The 15,943-nt window shown below is 39.3% G+C and overlaps 1 protein-coding gene across 1 annotated transcript in view; it reads left to right on the forward strand.

The window, feature by feature from the left end:
• Positions 1 to 15,943, forward strand: part of LOC148940499 (venom serine protease Bi-VSP-like) — a 65,100-nt gene that overhangs the window by 5,760 nt on the left and 43,397 nt on the right. Inside the window, exon 3 of the mRNA XM_089105002.1 lies at positions 3,158 to 3,255. Coding sequence (XP_088961128.1) covers positions 3,158 to 3,255 — 98 coding nt within the window. The remainder of the gene's footprint in view (positions 1 to 3,157; positions 3,256 to 15,943) is intronic.

Below are 15,943 nucleotides of genomic sequence, written 5' to 3' on the forward strand. Positions count from 1 at the left end.
CCTTTATAATCAATGGGGTTGAATACTTACGTCACCACAACAAACTATACAAACATCATTATAATCAATGCAATATATCTTTTTACCCTCAAAATTTACTTCTTATTGTCTATGTCCCATCACAAAAGAAATACTATTTCGATAAATTCCTTCCCTTTATATTTCCAGCAAATTTCCTCCCGACAAACCATACAACTCTTATATCAATGTGGATATATTCTCTTACCCTCAAATCCCCCCCCCCAAAACCATGCAGCCTTTATAGTCAATGTAAATATATTCTTACTCCTCAAAAAACCTAACCTCCACCATTGCTTTACAACCTAAATTTCGCAAGAAATACCATTTCCATGGACATCCTACTTCCAGCAATCCCCCTCCTCCACCATTGCATGAGCAATCCAAATTCGCAAAAGAAATAGCATTTCGATACTCTCCTCTATCTAGCACTTCTTCACCATTACTATTAACCCCAATTTCCGCAAAAGTGAAATAGCATTTTGTTACATTCCTTCCTTCTATTTCCATTAAACTTCTCCATAATCCCAAATTCCGCAAAAGAAATAGCTTTTTAATAAAATTCTTCCCTCTATATTTCCAGCTAAACTTCTCCTCCACCATTGTTTTACAACTCCAAATTCGCAAAAGAAATACATTTTTCGATAAATTCCAATTCCCTCCATGCTGAGCCTCAACCCCCCCAACCATAATTCGCAAAAAGAAATTAGCATTTCAATAAATTTCCTTCCTCTTCTATGTTTCCAGCTAAAAAGCTGACCCACTTACCTCCGTCAATTTCTAATGAAAATGCCCTTCTGTTTTGCACACGACCCCAGTGCGTGGCTAAAATTGTCAGTCACCCTATTTCCGGTTCTACAAACGCGGCAGGTCAGCGGAGCTTGTCCTTGGCCGTCAAATTAAAACAGCTTTAAGCAATAACTAGAATTGTAGTTTCGTAACCTGTATGGAAGGAGAGAGAAGTAGACTATTTTTCAAATTAAGCTTAACAATATATTTAAAATATTATGTGAGAGGGGGTGCACATATCGTTTCTAACAGTTGTTGTAGTAAGTTATGTGAAGGGAGGAGGGCATATACATGCGCCATTTCTACTGAAAACTATGGTAAATTTATACTCTTTTTCGCTTTCAGTAAAGTTCGCTTCGTTACGTCCAAGCGCGGAATCCGTGATTTTCGCTGTGGGTTAGCACTTTCTTTAATGTGAAATAGACATGAAAGACTGTTTTACCACAATTGTTTTCTTCAAGTCATTTAGTGATTTATATAACATTTGAATAAAGTTAGTAAGATGTACTTTTCAAGCTTGAATATATCGCAAGATTAATCCAATGAGAGGGATGGTTAATTTTCCTAAATTCGGGGCCAGGAGGAAAGGAATCCAGGATTTTAGCTAAAGTTAGCGCTTTTATTAGAAATAGAAAAGATAATTGCTTCTTCATCATTTAGTGATTTTAGCTATAACGACTTGAATAAAGCTAGTAAGAGATGCCTTCTCGCTTGAATAAAACGCATGATTAACTCTATGAGAGGGCTGGCTTAATTCTTCCTAAATTTATGAGAGAGTATACTATGTGCTTTCTTAGAGACAAACTAAACAAAATAATGTTTAATAACTTCTTTTCTGTAAAAAAGTGGGGAAATTATTTTGATACTGCTTTCTTTCTCTTCTTTAAGGCAAATTATGAAGAATTTGCGGGACACTGCATTGATGGGACCTCATGGCTGAGCGCAAACAGCGTTAATGCGTGCCCTCCTTCCAAGAAAGCGAGGACAAATAATGCGCCCCCTGCCATGCAATATGATCGTGACTGGCCAAAGCCCCCCAGCTCCACGCTGCCTGCTCCAAGTGCACCCACGCAAACGCAAGTCTCAGCTATAATATGCTCCTCGAGCTCACAATGCTGCCTGCGAGCAAGCAGAGAGGTGGGCGAATAGCTTCAATGCCGAAGCCCCACCTACACAAGCTGTTATTCAAGGCCTGGAAGCGACCCTGGCTGCACAATGCCGCAGCTCCTGTACAAGAAATTAACGGGCACCAGTCCCTGCAGATGCTGCCCGTCCATGCACTTACCTGGGCCTTCAAGAGCTGACCCAGCTGCACAAGAATCATAGCGACGCCGCCCCGTCCACCCTCCAACACGCACTACCTGGTCCCTCGGGTGCACAAGCCCAGACGGATTATGCAAATGTGAGTATTATTCTTCAAACTATCTTATAGAAATATATAAAAACAAAACTTTTATTTTCAACCCAATATAAACTTATCTCCGCGAGGTATGTCTAAATGCAATTTTTTTGCAGAGAAACCACTCTTACCTAATGCTATTGCTATCGCATCCCCTATAGTTTCAGATGCCACTGAAACTCAAAATGCGAATATTTTTCTAGTCATTACTATTAATGCTCTGCTCATTATCATACTCATGTTCTAGACACCATTTTCACAACTGATTATGCACATAGTCTCAGCGTGAACTTGAGAGAGATTACCCCATCTGTCACATCTCTGACGTTCTAATTTACACTGAATATTTCTTCGTGCCAAAGATTTTAGCGAGGGAAACCGAGTTAACGGTTCAATCCTGGAACACTCGCACGGTGGCTTACAATAATTAAACTCATGTGTTTACTGAACCTGTATGGAATTAGAGAGAAACTTGGACATATGCAGTCTAAGCGAATATTTCCAACTTTTTGGGGCATTATGTAATGGGCCGCGGAGCCGGTGGGTCAGGGAAGCGCCGGGGAAGGCCGGGGGGAAGGCCAGGTCGGGGAGCGCCACGGGTCGAGAGCATCGCCCGGGGAAGCGATGCGAGGCCCCGAGAAGCGCCACAGGGATGCGCCACGAGTCAGGGAAGCGCCACGGGGTCGAGAAGCATCGCGGGAAGCGATGTGGGTCCCGAGAAGCGCCACAGGGAAGCGCCACGGGCTCGAGAAGCATCGCGGGTCAGGGAAGTGCCACAGGGATGCCCCCCCCCCAAAAAAAAAAAAAAAAAAAAAAAAAAAAAAAAAATCCTATGTCATATCTTAGAATATCTTCAGTTGAATTAACCAAATGTTATTAAGCAATAATAATCCAAATTTTAAGCAGTAGGGTGATTTGAACACTTTGAAATAAGCTATTTTTCATTTATAGGTTGTCCTGGTCCCATACTCGCCGTCCAGTGAAGAAGGGGAGGAAGAGCCAGCGGAGTCTCAGAACGATAGCATGGAAGTACCTGACAATATTGATGAGTTTTTAGATGATTTTCTTTTTAAATTAGATAATAGCACAGTTGAGCTGGTAGACTTGAGCCAAAATACCTTGCAAATTTTAGATGCTTTTACTGGGAACCCTCCTCCTCCAGCCTCCGATACCTAACGAGTCCACTTCAAACAACTGAAGTGGAACAGAGTCCAAATATTGTTGAACAAGTAGGGGAGGGGATACATCATTCTCTGAATTTCAGCTGTCCAATACAATTTTAAATAATATAGTTGTTTTCACTGCAACGTTTGGGGATCCATTTAATACACTAATGGGGGGAAATTTTGTTTTTGATCCAGTAGAGATTGTGCATGCATATGTAGATAAAAGTCGTGCACTGCTGGAGAACCAAATTCAATTGTGGGGGGGGGAGGGATTCAATTAAGGTTTCAATTGTTTTAAAGGTTTTTTATTTGAATGAGGGGAAAAGTGAGGTTTACTATCATTTTGTACATTCCGAGATGCGCATAATTTATCCAAATTTAGAAAATTTTGAGAGAGTTTTTTGTGAGTGGGTAGGACAAATTATCGCGCATCTCGAGAACTTTAATGAAAATGGAAGTGGGTCTGTAGTTTTATTTATTGAAAATTTAAGCGTACATATTTGTAAATTTAAGAAAGATTTTATTTTAAGAGGGGGGGCTAGGTCTGAGAGGGATACAGTTTTAAATTATAATCCAGATCTAGAGGGTTGTAAAGGTGTCCAGAAGATCTGTTTTGAAACAGATCAAAAGTGTTTCAAGTATGCTTTCCTCATATCAGCATACGAGTCTCTAGCATGTGACGCTACCAAGACGAATTTAGATCACTGGGCTGTACATGGGAAGGACGGGTCCATTTTCCCAGTTGTAGATTTTTCATGCTTAGAAGGAAAATACCCAGTAACGCTAATATCCATTGACATTTTTGAAAGGGCTAATGCTCATTTAAATATTGGCGTTACTGTGGTACAATACGAAACAGAATTTAAAGATGGGGTTCGTTCAAAAAAGAAGGGGTGGTTTTCCCGTAAGGGGCCCGTCAGTTGATTTGGTTAAACACTGGGTTTGGTTCGCTTATACGCCACCTAGTCAACCGGAACACAATCGGTCATTTTAATCCGATCACTGACATTAGTAGAGTTCTGGGGAGGGTAAGAATAGGGGGACCTGTTTCTACTGTCCAACATGTCTGTCTCGATTTTGGACTGAACTAAAGTCGCGAAATCATATGAGACATTGTAGACGTGCATGGGCATCAGACAGTGGAAATGGTTTCAGGGGATAGGGCCATTCTACGTTTTAAAAATTTTCAGAATACTCTTCTCCAATGCAACAAAATATCTTTGGACTGCGTAAGCTGGTGGAGGTGAATGACCCACAATATCCAAACCGTATCAAGAACACCAGGCCATTGCAGTCTCCTATGCCCATGCAAAGAGACAATTCTATACCATGCGGTTGTTAGAAACAGTGGAGACATTGGATGAGGGCGATGAGTGCATGGTCAAGGCATTGACTAAACTGATTGGCACGGCTAATGGTGCTATTTCTCGTTTGAGAAATACGCATTATCCAATGGTGCTGTCTGCAGAGGATCGTCTCGCGATTAAAAATCAAAAAATATGTTGGGTATGCAAGGGAGAGTTTGTAGAGGAGGATAAGGGAAAAGAGGGGGAGGTGGAAAGTCAGAGACCATGACCATTTGTGGCAGGAAATATCATCTGGGGTAGTAATTTTAGGGAGTAGACATCAATCGTGTAATTTAAACGTTAGCCAACAGTTTTTTATCCCTGTTTTTATTCATAATTCTAACTATGACTTAAAATTTATTTTACCGGCACTGGCACGTATGCACAGGGAGGGAGGGGAGTAGGTAGTCCATGGGTAAATAATTCATTTATCTACAACATCATTCTCAAATCAGCCGAGAAGTTGTTGCTTCGAACTGAAATGGCAGGTTGTGGATAATGAGCGTACGTGCTGGAATAAAATTAGGTTTTTAGATTCTTTTAGTTTTTCCCCAAATCTCTTAGTCAACTAACTCAAGTGCAGAAAAGCGACAATTTTGATAGCTTTCCCTTGCTTAAACAGCACTTTCCAGACAGTGAAATGTATGACTTACTAACCAGCAAAGGTGTATATGCATATGATTATTACTGTTCTTGCGCTCGCTTAAGCGAGGTGAAACTACCTCCAATTGAAGCTTTCAGAATTCACTCACCAACAGTGAATGCACAGTCGAGGAGCATGAGTTTGCCAAGAAGGTGTGGGCAGGTGATTGAAAATGGGTGGGATTATTGTAGACTGTACTTTGGCTAGTGACGTTCTAACTCTGTTGGATATAGTCTGCAAGAATACAGACCAGATCCATTCAGAGTTTGGACTAGATATAGGATATTATTTTTCTACACCACATTTAGTAATGGATTTAATTTTAAAAATTAGCAGGGAGGAAATAGGTCTAATCACCGATGTAGATCAACACCTTTTTGTAGAGCGTTCAATGCGGGAGGGTATACGGGTTTCACAACCGATTCTGAGCGGACAAAGCACCGGTGTAAAGTCAAATGCAGTGTTCTTGGACATGAACTCGTTGTACTCCTCGGCAATGTCCCACTACTCTTTGCCATGTCGGAATCTATCAATGGCTTGAGAATCCTTGTGAGTTCCCCGACATTAACACCGTCGAGGACAACGGGCCACAAGGATGGTTCTTTGAAATTGACGGTCACATTCCCTGGCTTCTTCACGCACTCAGTCAAAGATTTTGTTTTTCCCTATATCCTCAACCAATGATCGATTGTAGGGGCTCAGCGAGTCCCTGGTCACTGATCGATTGATGCAGGGAAAACAAAATCTTTGACTGAGTCGTGAAGGGCCAGCGGAATGTGACCATCAATTTCAAAGAACCATCCTTGTAGCCCGTTATCCTCGACGGTGGTAATGTCGGGGAACTCACAAGGATTCTCAAGCCATTGATACTTCCCACACGGCAAAGAGCAGTGGGACATTGCCAAGGGGTACAACGAGTTCATGTCCAAGAACACTGCATTTGACTTTACACCGGTGCTTTGTCCACTCGGATCGGTTGATAAGACCTAGTCCCCATGAAAAACATACCCTCCTCTCATTGAACGCTCTACAAAAAGTTGTTGATCTATATCGGTGATTAGGCCTATTTCCTCCCTGATAATTTTTAAAATTAAATCCATTGCTAAATGCGGTGTTGAAAAATAATATCCTATATCTAATCCGAACTCTGAATAGATCTGGTTTGTGTTCCTAAAGACTATATCCAGCAGAGTATAAATGTCACTGGCCAAGTAGATTTTAAAATAATCCCACCAATTTTTATAATCCCCTTTAGACCACACCTTCTTGGCAAACTCATAATCCTCGGCTCTGCATTTACTATTGTTGAGTGAATTCTGAAAAGCTTCAATTGGAGGTAGTTTCTCCTCGCTTAAGCGAGTGCCAGAACAGTAATAATCATATGCATATACACCTTTGCTGGTTAATAAGTCATAAATTTTACTGTCTGGAAAGTGCTGTTTAAGCAAGGGAAAGCTATCAAAATTGTCGCTTTTCTGCACTTGAATTAGTTGACTAAGGGATTTGGGGAAAAAACTAAAAGAATCTAAAAACCTAATTTTATTCCAAGACGTACGCTCATTATCCACCACCTGCCATTTCAGTTCGAGAAGCAATAACTTCTCAGCTGATTTGGGAATAATGTTATAGCTAAATGAATTATCTAACCATCAACTGTCTACTCCACCTCCCTGCCTATGCATACATGCCAGTGCCGGTAAAATAAACTTTAAGTCATAATTAGAGTTGTGAATAAAAACTGGGATAAAAAACTGTTGGCTAACGTTTAAATTACACGATTGATGTGCTACTCCCCTAAAATTACTACCCCCAGATGATATTTCCTGCCACAAATGGTCATGGTCTCTGACTTTCCCCCTCCCCCCACTTTTCCCTTTATCCTCCTCTACAAACTCCCCCTTGCATACCCAACATATTTCTTGATTTTTAATCGCGAGACGATCCTCTGCAGACAGCACCATTGGATAATGGGTATTTCTTAAACGGGAAATAGCACCATTAGCCGTGTCAATCAGTTTAGTCAATGCCTTGACCATGCACTCATCGCCCTCATCCACTGTTTCCACTATTTCTAACAACCGCAGGGTATTAGAATTATCTCTTTGCGCGGGGGCGTAGGACACTGCACTGGCCTGGTGTTCTTTGATACGGTTTAGATATTGTGGGTCATTCACCTCCACCAGCTTAGCTTCACAATCCAAAGATATTTTGTTGCATTGGAAAAGGGTATTCTGGAAATTTTTAAAACGTAGAATGGCCCTATCCCCTGAAACCGTTTCCACTGTCTGGTACCCATGCCGTCTACAGTGTCTCATATGATTTCGCAACATTAGTTCAGTCCAAAATCGAGACAGGCATGTTGGACAGTAGAAACGGGTCCCCCTATTCTTACCCTCCCCCAGAACTCTACTAATGTCAGTGATCGGATTAAAATGACCGATTGTGTTCGGTTGACTAGGTGGAGTGTAAAGCAACCAAACCCAGTGTTTAACCAAATCAACTGACGGGCCCCTTACGGGGAAAACCACCCCCTTCTTTTTTGAACGAACCCCATCTTTAAATTCTGTTTCGTATTGTACCACAGTAACGCCAATATTTAAATGAGCATTAGCCCTTTCAAACATGTCAATAGATCTTAGCGTTACTGGGTATTTTCCTTCTAAGCATGAAAAATCTACAACTGGGAAATTGGACCCTTCCTTCCCATGTACAGCCCAGTGATCTAAATTCTTCTTGGTAGCGTCACATGCTAGAGACTCGTATGCTGATTTGAGGAAAGTATACTTGAAACACTTTTGATCTGTTTCAAAACAGATCTTCTGGACACCTTGACAACCCTCTAGATCTGGATTATAATTTAAAACTGTATCCCTCTCAGACCTAGCCCCCCTCTTAAAATAAAATCTTTCTTAAATTTACAAATATTTACGCTTAAATTTTCAATAAATAAAACTACTGAGCCACTCCCATTTTCATTATAGTTCTCGAGATGCGCAATAATTTGTCCTACCCAGTCACTAAAAACTCCTCAAAATTTTCTAAATTTGGATAAATTACTCGCATCTCGGAATGTACAAAATGATAGTAAACCTCGCTTTTCCCTTCATTCAAATAAAAAACCTTTAAAACAATAGAAACCTTAATTGAATCCCTACCCCCCCACACTTTACTTTGGTTCTCAAGTAGTACACGACTTTTGTCTCCATAGGCATGCACAATCTCTCCTGGATCAAAAACAAAATTTCCCCCATTAGTGTATTAAATGGATCCCCAACCGTTGCAGTGAAAACAACTATATTATTTAAAATCGACTTGGACAGCTGAAAGTCTGGGAATGATGTATCCCCTCCCCCTACTTGTTCAACAATATTTGGACTCTGTTCCACTTCAGTTGTTTGAAGTGGACCCGTTATGGTATCGGAGGCTGGAGGAGGAGGGTTCCCAGTAAAATCGTCTAAAATTTGAAAGGTATTTTGGCTCAAGTCTACCAGTTCAACTGCGCTATTATCTACTTTAAAAAATCATCTAAAAACTCATCAATATTGTCAGGTACTTCCATGCTATCGTTGTTCTGAAAGTCCGCTGCCTCTTCTTCCCCTTCTTCACTAGACGGCGAGTATGGAACCAGGACAACCTATAAATGAAAAATAGCTTATTTCAAAGTGTTCAAATCACCCCTACTGCTTTAAAATTTGGATTATTATTGCTTAATAACATTTGGTTAATTCAACTGAAGATATTCTAAGATATGACATAGGATTTTTTTTTTTTTTTTTTTTTTTTTTGGGGGGGGGGGGGGCATCCCTGTGGCCCTTCCCTGACCCGCGATGCTTCTCGAGCCCGTGGCGCATCCCTGTGGCGCTTCGCGAGGCCCACATCGCTTCCCGCGCTGCTTCTCGACCCCGTGACGCTTCCTTGACCCGTGGTACATCCCTGTGGCGCTTCTCGGGGCCTGCCTTGCGTCCCACGCAGCGTCTCGCCCCCGTGACGCGTCATTGACTCGTGGCGCTTCCCCCGGTGCTTCCCCGGTGCTTCCTGGACCCACTGGCTCCGCGGCCAATTACATAATGCCCCAAAAAAGTTGAAATATTCGCTTAGACTGCATATGCCCAAGTTTCTCTCTAATTCCATACAGGTTCAGTAAACACATGAGTTTAATTATTGTAAGCCACCGTGCGAGTGTTCCAGGATTGAACCGTTAACTCGGTTTCCCCTCGAAGAAATATTCAGTGTAAATTAGAACGTCAATATGCGACAGATAGAATAATCTCTCTCAGTTCCTTCTCTTAAAACTATGTGATAATCAATTGTGAAAAAATATGGGATTTTGAGTTTCAAATGGTGAGCATTAATTGAAATTACCCATAAAAATATTCGCTTATGAGATAGCGGCGAAGAGATAGGGGGGGGGATGCATAGAAAATAGCAAAGATTAGAAAAGAATGGTTTCTCTGCAAAAAAAATTACATTTAGATATATCCGAGTGAGATAAGTTTATATTGGGTTTGAAAACATTGGAAGAAATAGATAGTTTGAAGAAATAATACTCACATTTGCATAATCCGTCTGGACCTGTGTGCCAGATGGTCCGGCTAGTGCATGTTGGATGGTAACCTCATGATTTTGTGTAGGTGTGTCACCTCTTGAAGGCCCAGGCAATGCATGAATGAAGGTGGACGAAGCGGCGTCGCTATGTTCTTGCGCAGCTGTGCCGGCTATTTCACGATCTTGTGTAGCTTCGGCATTGAAACTATTTGCCCACTGTCTCTTTAACTTTCGGGCAGGCTGCACTTGGGCAGGCAGTGTGGAGCTGGGGGGTTTCGGTCGAGGAGCATATTGTATAACTGAGGCTTGATTAAGAGGGGCTTGAGTAGGTGGCTGCACTTGGGCAGGCAGCGTGGAGCTGGGGGGTTTTTGCCAGCGAGCATATTCCATGGCAGGGGGCGCATTATTGGCCCTCGCTTTCTTGGAAGGAGGGGGCACGCATTATTCGCTATTTGCGCCAGCCATAGGTCTCATCAAAGCAGTGTCCGCAAATTCTTCATAATTTGCCTTAAAGAAGAGAAGAAAAATCAAATCAAAATAATTTCCCCCTTTTTTACAGAAAGAACGTTATTAAACATTATTTTGTTTAGTTTATCACTAAGAAAGCACAAAACCCATATTCTCTCCCCCTTAAATTTAGGAAAATTAAGCCATCCCTCTCATAGAGTTAATCATGCGTTTTATTCAAGCGAAAGGCATATCTTACTAGCTTTTATTCAAATGTTATAGCTAAAATCACTAAATGATGAAGAAGCAATTATCTTTTCTATTTCTAATAAAAGCGCTAACCCCCCCCCCAGCAAAAAATCCTGGATTCACGCTCCCCTCCTTGCCCCAAAAATAGGAAAATTAAGCCATCCCTCTCATAGAGTTAATCTTGCGATATATTCAAGCGAAATGCATATCTTACTACCTTTTATTCAAATGCTATATCTAAAATCACTAAATGACGAAGAAGCAATTATGGTAAAAACAGTCTTTCATTTCTATTTCTATTAAAAGTGCTAACCCCCAGCAAAAAATCCTGGATTCACGCCCGGGAATATAAAAGAAACTTTATTGAAAGCTTGAAAAAATTATAAATTTACACCATAGTTTTCTTGTCAATGGGCGTATGTGTCTACACACAGAATCCCCCTTCACATAATTTACTTACAACGAAGCTGTTAGAAGCAATGCATTGCCACCTTTCACATAATATCCTAAATATATTGTTAAACATAATTTGAAAATAATCTCTTTCTCTACTTCCATACAGGTTACGAAACTACAATCTAATTATTACCTCAAACTGTTTTAATTTGACAGAAGAATAGTTCCTTTGACTTGACCGCGTTTGTAAACAAAACCGGAAAGAGGGTGACTGCTAATTTTAACCACGCACTGGAGTCTTGTGTCAAAACAGAACGGCATTTTCATTAAAAATTGACGGAAGTCAATGGTCGCTTTTAGCTGGAAATATAGAAGGAAGGAATTTATTGAAATGCTATTTCTTTTTGCGAGAATATGATTGTAAAACAATGGTGGAGGGAGGGGGATTTAGCTGGAAATATCGAGGGAAGGAATTTATCGAAATGGTATTTCTTTTTGCGTGATTTTGGGATTGTAAAACAATGGTGGAGGGAGGGGGGATTTAGCTGGAAATATAGAGGGAAGGAATTTATTAAAAAGCTATTTCTTTGTGCGAGATTTTGGGAGTCTAAAACACGGGTAGCGGGAGGGAGGACTTAGCTGGAAATATATAAGGCAGGATGTGAACGACAATCTATTTATTTTTGAGAGAAGTTTGGGTGGTAAAACACTGGTGGCGGGCGGGGGAAGTTAGCTGGAAATATCTAGGGTAGGAATTTATAGAAAAGCTATTTCTTTTTGCGAGAATTTGGGATTGTAAAACAATGGTGGAGGGAGGGGGGATTTAGCTGGAAATATAGAGGGTAGGATGTCCATGGAAATGGTATTTCTTTTGCGAGAATTTGGGTTGTAAAGCAATGGTGGAGGGGTTAGGTTTTGAGGGTAAAGGAATATATTTACATTGACTATAAAGATTGCATGGTTTGGGGGGGGGGGTTTGAGGGTAAAGGAATATATCCACATTGACTATAAGGATTGTATGGTTTGTCGGGAGGGGGGGGATTTAGCTGGAAATATAAAGGGAAGGAATTTATCGAAATGGTATTTCTTTTTGTGATGGGGTTGTAAGACAATAGGGGGGGGTTAGGTTTTGAGGGTAAAGGAATATATTTACATTGATTATAATGATGTTTGTATTGTTTGTTGTGGGGGGGGGTTGAGGGTATAGGAATAAATTTACTTTGATTATAAAGATTGTATGGTTTGTTTGGGGGGGGGGGATTTAGCTGGAAATATAGAGGGAAGGAATTTATCGAAAAAAGTATTTCTTTTGCGATGGGGTTGTAAGACAATGGGGGGGGGGGAGGTTAGGTTTTGAGGGTAAATGAATATATTTACATTGACTATAAAGATTGCATGGTTTGGGGGGGGGGGGTTTGAGGGTAAAGGAATATATTTACATTGATTATAAAGATTGTATGGTTTGTTGGGGGGGGGGGATTTAGCTGGAAATATAGAGGGAAGGAATTTATCGAAAAAAGTATTTCTTTTGCGATGGGGTTGTAAGACAATGGGGGGGGAAGGTTAGGTTTTGAGGGTAAAGGAATATATTTACATTGACTATAAAGATTGCATGGTTTGGGGGGGGGTTGAGGGTAAAGGAATATATTTACATTGAGTATAAAGATTGTATGGTTTGTTGGGGGGGGGGGTTTAAGGGTAAAAATAACATATTTGCGTTTTAGCTGAATATACTGGAGGGTGTCCAAGGAAAATTCATTTGAAAATAAAAATGCACTTACATTGCTAATTGCGGCTGCCAAGATCTCAAGCTCATCAAATTTATCCATTGTTATATCAATTGTGTCACAATAGTTTCTGATAATTGAATCGCATTGCATGCCCGTTATATACGAAATATCTTGGTCGAATTGTTATGTAAACAAAGCCCTCTGATTGGCTGAGAAGGGGGATGTAACCGACTCGCTGATTGGCTAAGAAGTGGGATCTAACTGTTTCCTGGGAACTCGTAACATTTGGCTCGGAAACAATAACAAATACTATTTCTGGATCATAACATCTGTCTCGAACAGGAAGGAAGTGTGATTAACTGTTTCCGGGAACCTCATAACATCTGGCTCGAATAACAATAACAAATACTATTTCTGGATCATAACATCTGCCTCGAACAGGAAGTACGTGTCATTAACTTTGCTTCGAACGACAACAACATTGACCCCATTAACCACGTGTTCTCTCTAATGACTCTGTTCAATACATTGACCTTGACATTTGGTTCGGAAACAATAACAACATTGACCTTCGCTGAGGGCGTGCCAAAAACACACCTGGAGAAAGAGGTCATTGACCCTGTCCTCATTAAACTATATAAAAAAGTTGTAGGTGGCAGCAGGGGTGGGCAACAGGACCTTTAGGGTCATCTCTACTGAGGTCCTTCTCCCTTTGACACTACTGTAGACTAGGGGTGGTTAAGTTCTTTGAAATAAGTTGCACTTACAAGTCGAAAGTTACCAAATACCACCGTATGAGGGGAGGGTGAGAGGCTGAGACACCCCTTTCTAGATTCTCATCTACGAGCATTAGAATTTCAGTACTTCCTGGGCTTTTAGGCCTATAAAATGTTGAAAAAATAGGCTACGATTTATGATTACTGACAGTTTAAAGAACCGTTTAGATAGGTTTGATGCTATTCCATGGACGCTTTGAATTTCTGGTTAGTCTTACATCCTCACATAATGTATTCTGTAGAGAAACCCAATGTGAGAAACACATCCTCTGCGAAAAAAAAACAAATACAAAAAGCACGAAGGATTTGTGAAGGAAACTACAAAAGTCACTACTTTGAATATGGAAGAGTAAAGCTACTATATCTCAGGGTACGCTTCACCAGTCAAATTTGCTTAATGATTATTGATTTTTTAAAATTAGTAGTGGGGACCCTTTATATCCTGGGGGGATCACCATATTTGGGAGACAATTGGACTAATGCCAGAACACCAAATATTATGACCATGATTATTTTTACAAGATAACTAGATCTAAAAATAGCCTATGACACTGGGCGAACATCAAATTGTTTCTTCAGGAATTTGACCTAGACACAGAGGTGTGTTAGAATTCAGTCAATTTTGTCACATAATTCTTTCATGGACATAATTATCACGATGAATTCAAATGACAATAACTATTTAAATTTCCGAAGAGAGAAAGGGTTACAATTTTAATCACATATCAACAGTAGGTAAATCTGTGTTAAAGGTGACTCCCTTAAGAGATACTTATTTTTTTGGAGGGATGTCTTGAGAACAATTATTTAAATTTCCGAGTAAAGAAAGGGTTTAAATTTTAATCGCATATCAACAAAAGGTAAATCCGAGGGAATGGTGACTCCCTTAAGAGATTCTTTTTTTTAGGGATGTCTTGACAATAATTATTTAAATATCCGAAGAGAGTGAAATCTGAGGGGATGCAGACTGCCAGCCAATACCTTTTGAAAAGGATTACATAGGCTAATATTGGGAATATGCATAAAGTCGAAATTAATAAAGTCGTATACATTTTACGCAATGGTACGACAGTTGAACATCCATATCCCAAACATCAAGGACCCCAACCACCAAGGACCCCAACCATCAAGGAACCCATCCATCAAGGACCCCAACCACCAAGGACCCCAACCTCCAAGGGCCGAATACCCCCTCTCCCAACTTTTTGGCCCCTTCCCCCATTTTTCATACTTTTTTTTAAGTTTAATTTTTTTTACTTTTTTAGCTTTTATTTTTTTATATTTTTTAATATAGACTTTTTTCAAATTATGTTTACAGGTCTTAAAATGACATGAAATATAATTTAAAAAAATCATATTTTTTATTTTCGAAATACAAAATGATAATGATATAGATATGTTATTCCTGATTTTTACTATTAGAAAAATAATGTTTGTAGTAACACTTTTCTTTTTTTTTAAATTAATTTTATTTTTTGGACGGAAATTTTTTCAACTTTTTTTATTTTTTTTACTTATGCGGCTGGGTCAATGGTATTCTAGGATTGCTTTTCGACACTACGTGGCTGTCCGAGTGGTATCCTAAGCCTAGTTATAAACCTTACCCTGTTTAATGTGTGTATTCAATGAGTAATTTAGGAAAATTGGAAGGATAAATATTTGTATCATTTATGGAACAGATTCAAAATGTCCAAAGTTGTTCAATAATATTAATAATGTATAATAATATATGTAACATATTCTTATGTTATTATTCTACATTTCATTATTTCAATAAAAATATTTTATAAATTACTTTATCATGTGATTATTATTTTTAGGGTATGCTAGCACTTCAATTGCTTAGAATGTCTATTAAAAAGTCGGAGATGTAGAAAAGAAATTTTCACAGATATAGATACTGCTATCAGACTCATAAGTTTTTAATTAATGACTGAGTATCAAAAATTGGTAAAAAAAAGTACTTTTGCAAAGAACAAATTCAACCACTTGGTAAATTCCAAGTCTCTTAATTGATGAGTGAATACAATAAACTAATAAGAAAGTACTTTAGTATAGAACAAATTATACCACTTGGTGAACTCCAAGTCCTTTAGTTGGTGACGGAGTATCAATAATTAATAAAAAAAAAGCACTTTTACATAGAAAAAATTCAACTACTTGGTAAATTCCAAGTCTTTTGATTGATGACTGAGCATTAAAAATTAATAATAAAAAAGTACTTTTGCATAGAAAAATTCAAATACTTGGTAAATTACAAGTCCTTTAATTGAAAACACTTTTGCATAGAACAAACTCAACTACATGATAAATTCCAAGTCTTCTAATTGAAGACTAAGTATCAAAAACTAATATAAAAGAACTTTTTCATAGAACAAATTCTACTACTTGGTAAATTCTAAATCTTGTAATTGATGAGTGTGTATCAAAAATTACTAA

The sequence above is a fragment of the Artemia sp. Qi Xiang Cuo genome, chromosome 19, assembly GCF_049724085.1.
Source record: "Artemia sp. Qi Xiang Cuo chromosome 19, ASM4972408v1, whole genome shotgun sequence".
NCBI lineage: Eukaryota > Metazoa > Arthropoda > Branchiopoda > Anostraca > Artemiidae > Artemia > Artemia sp. Qi Xiang Cuo.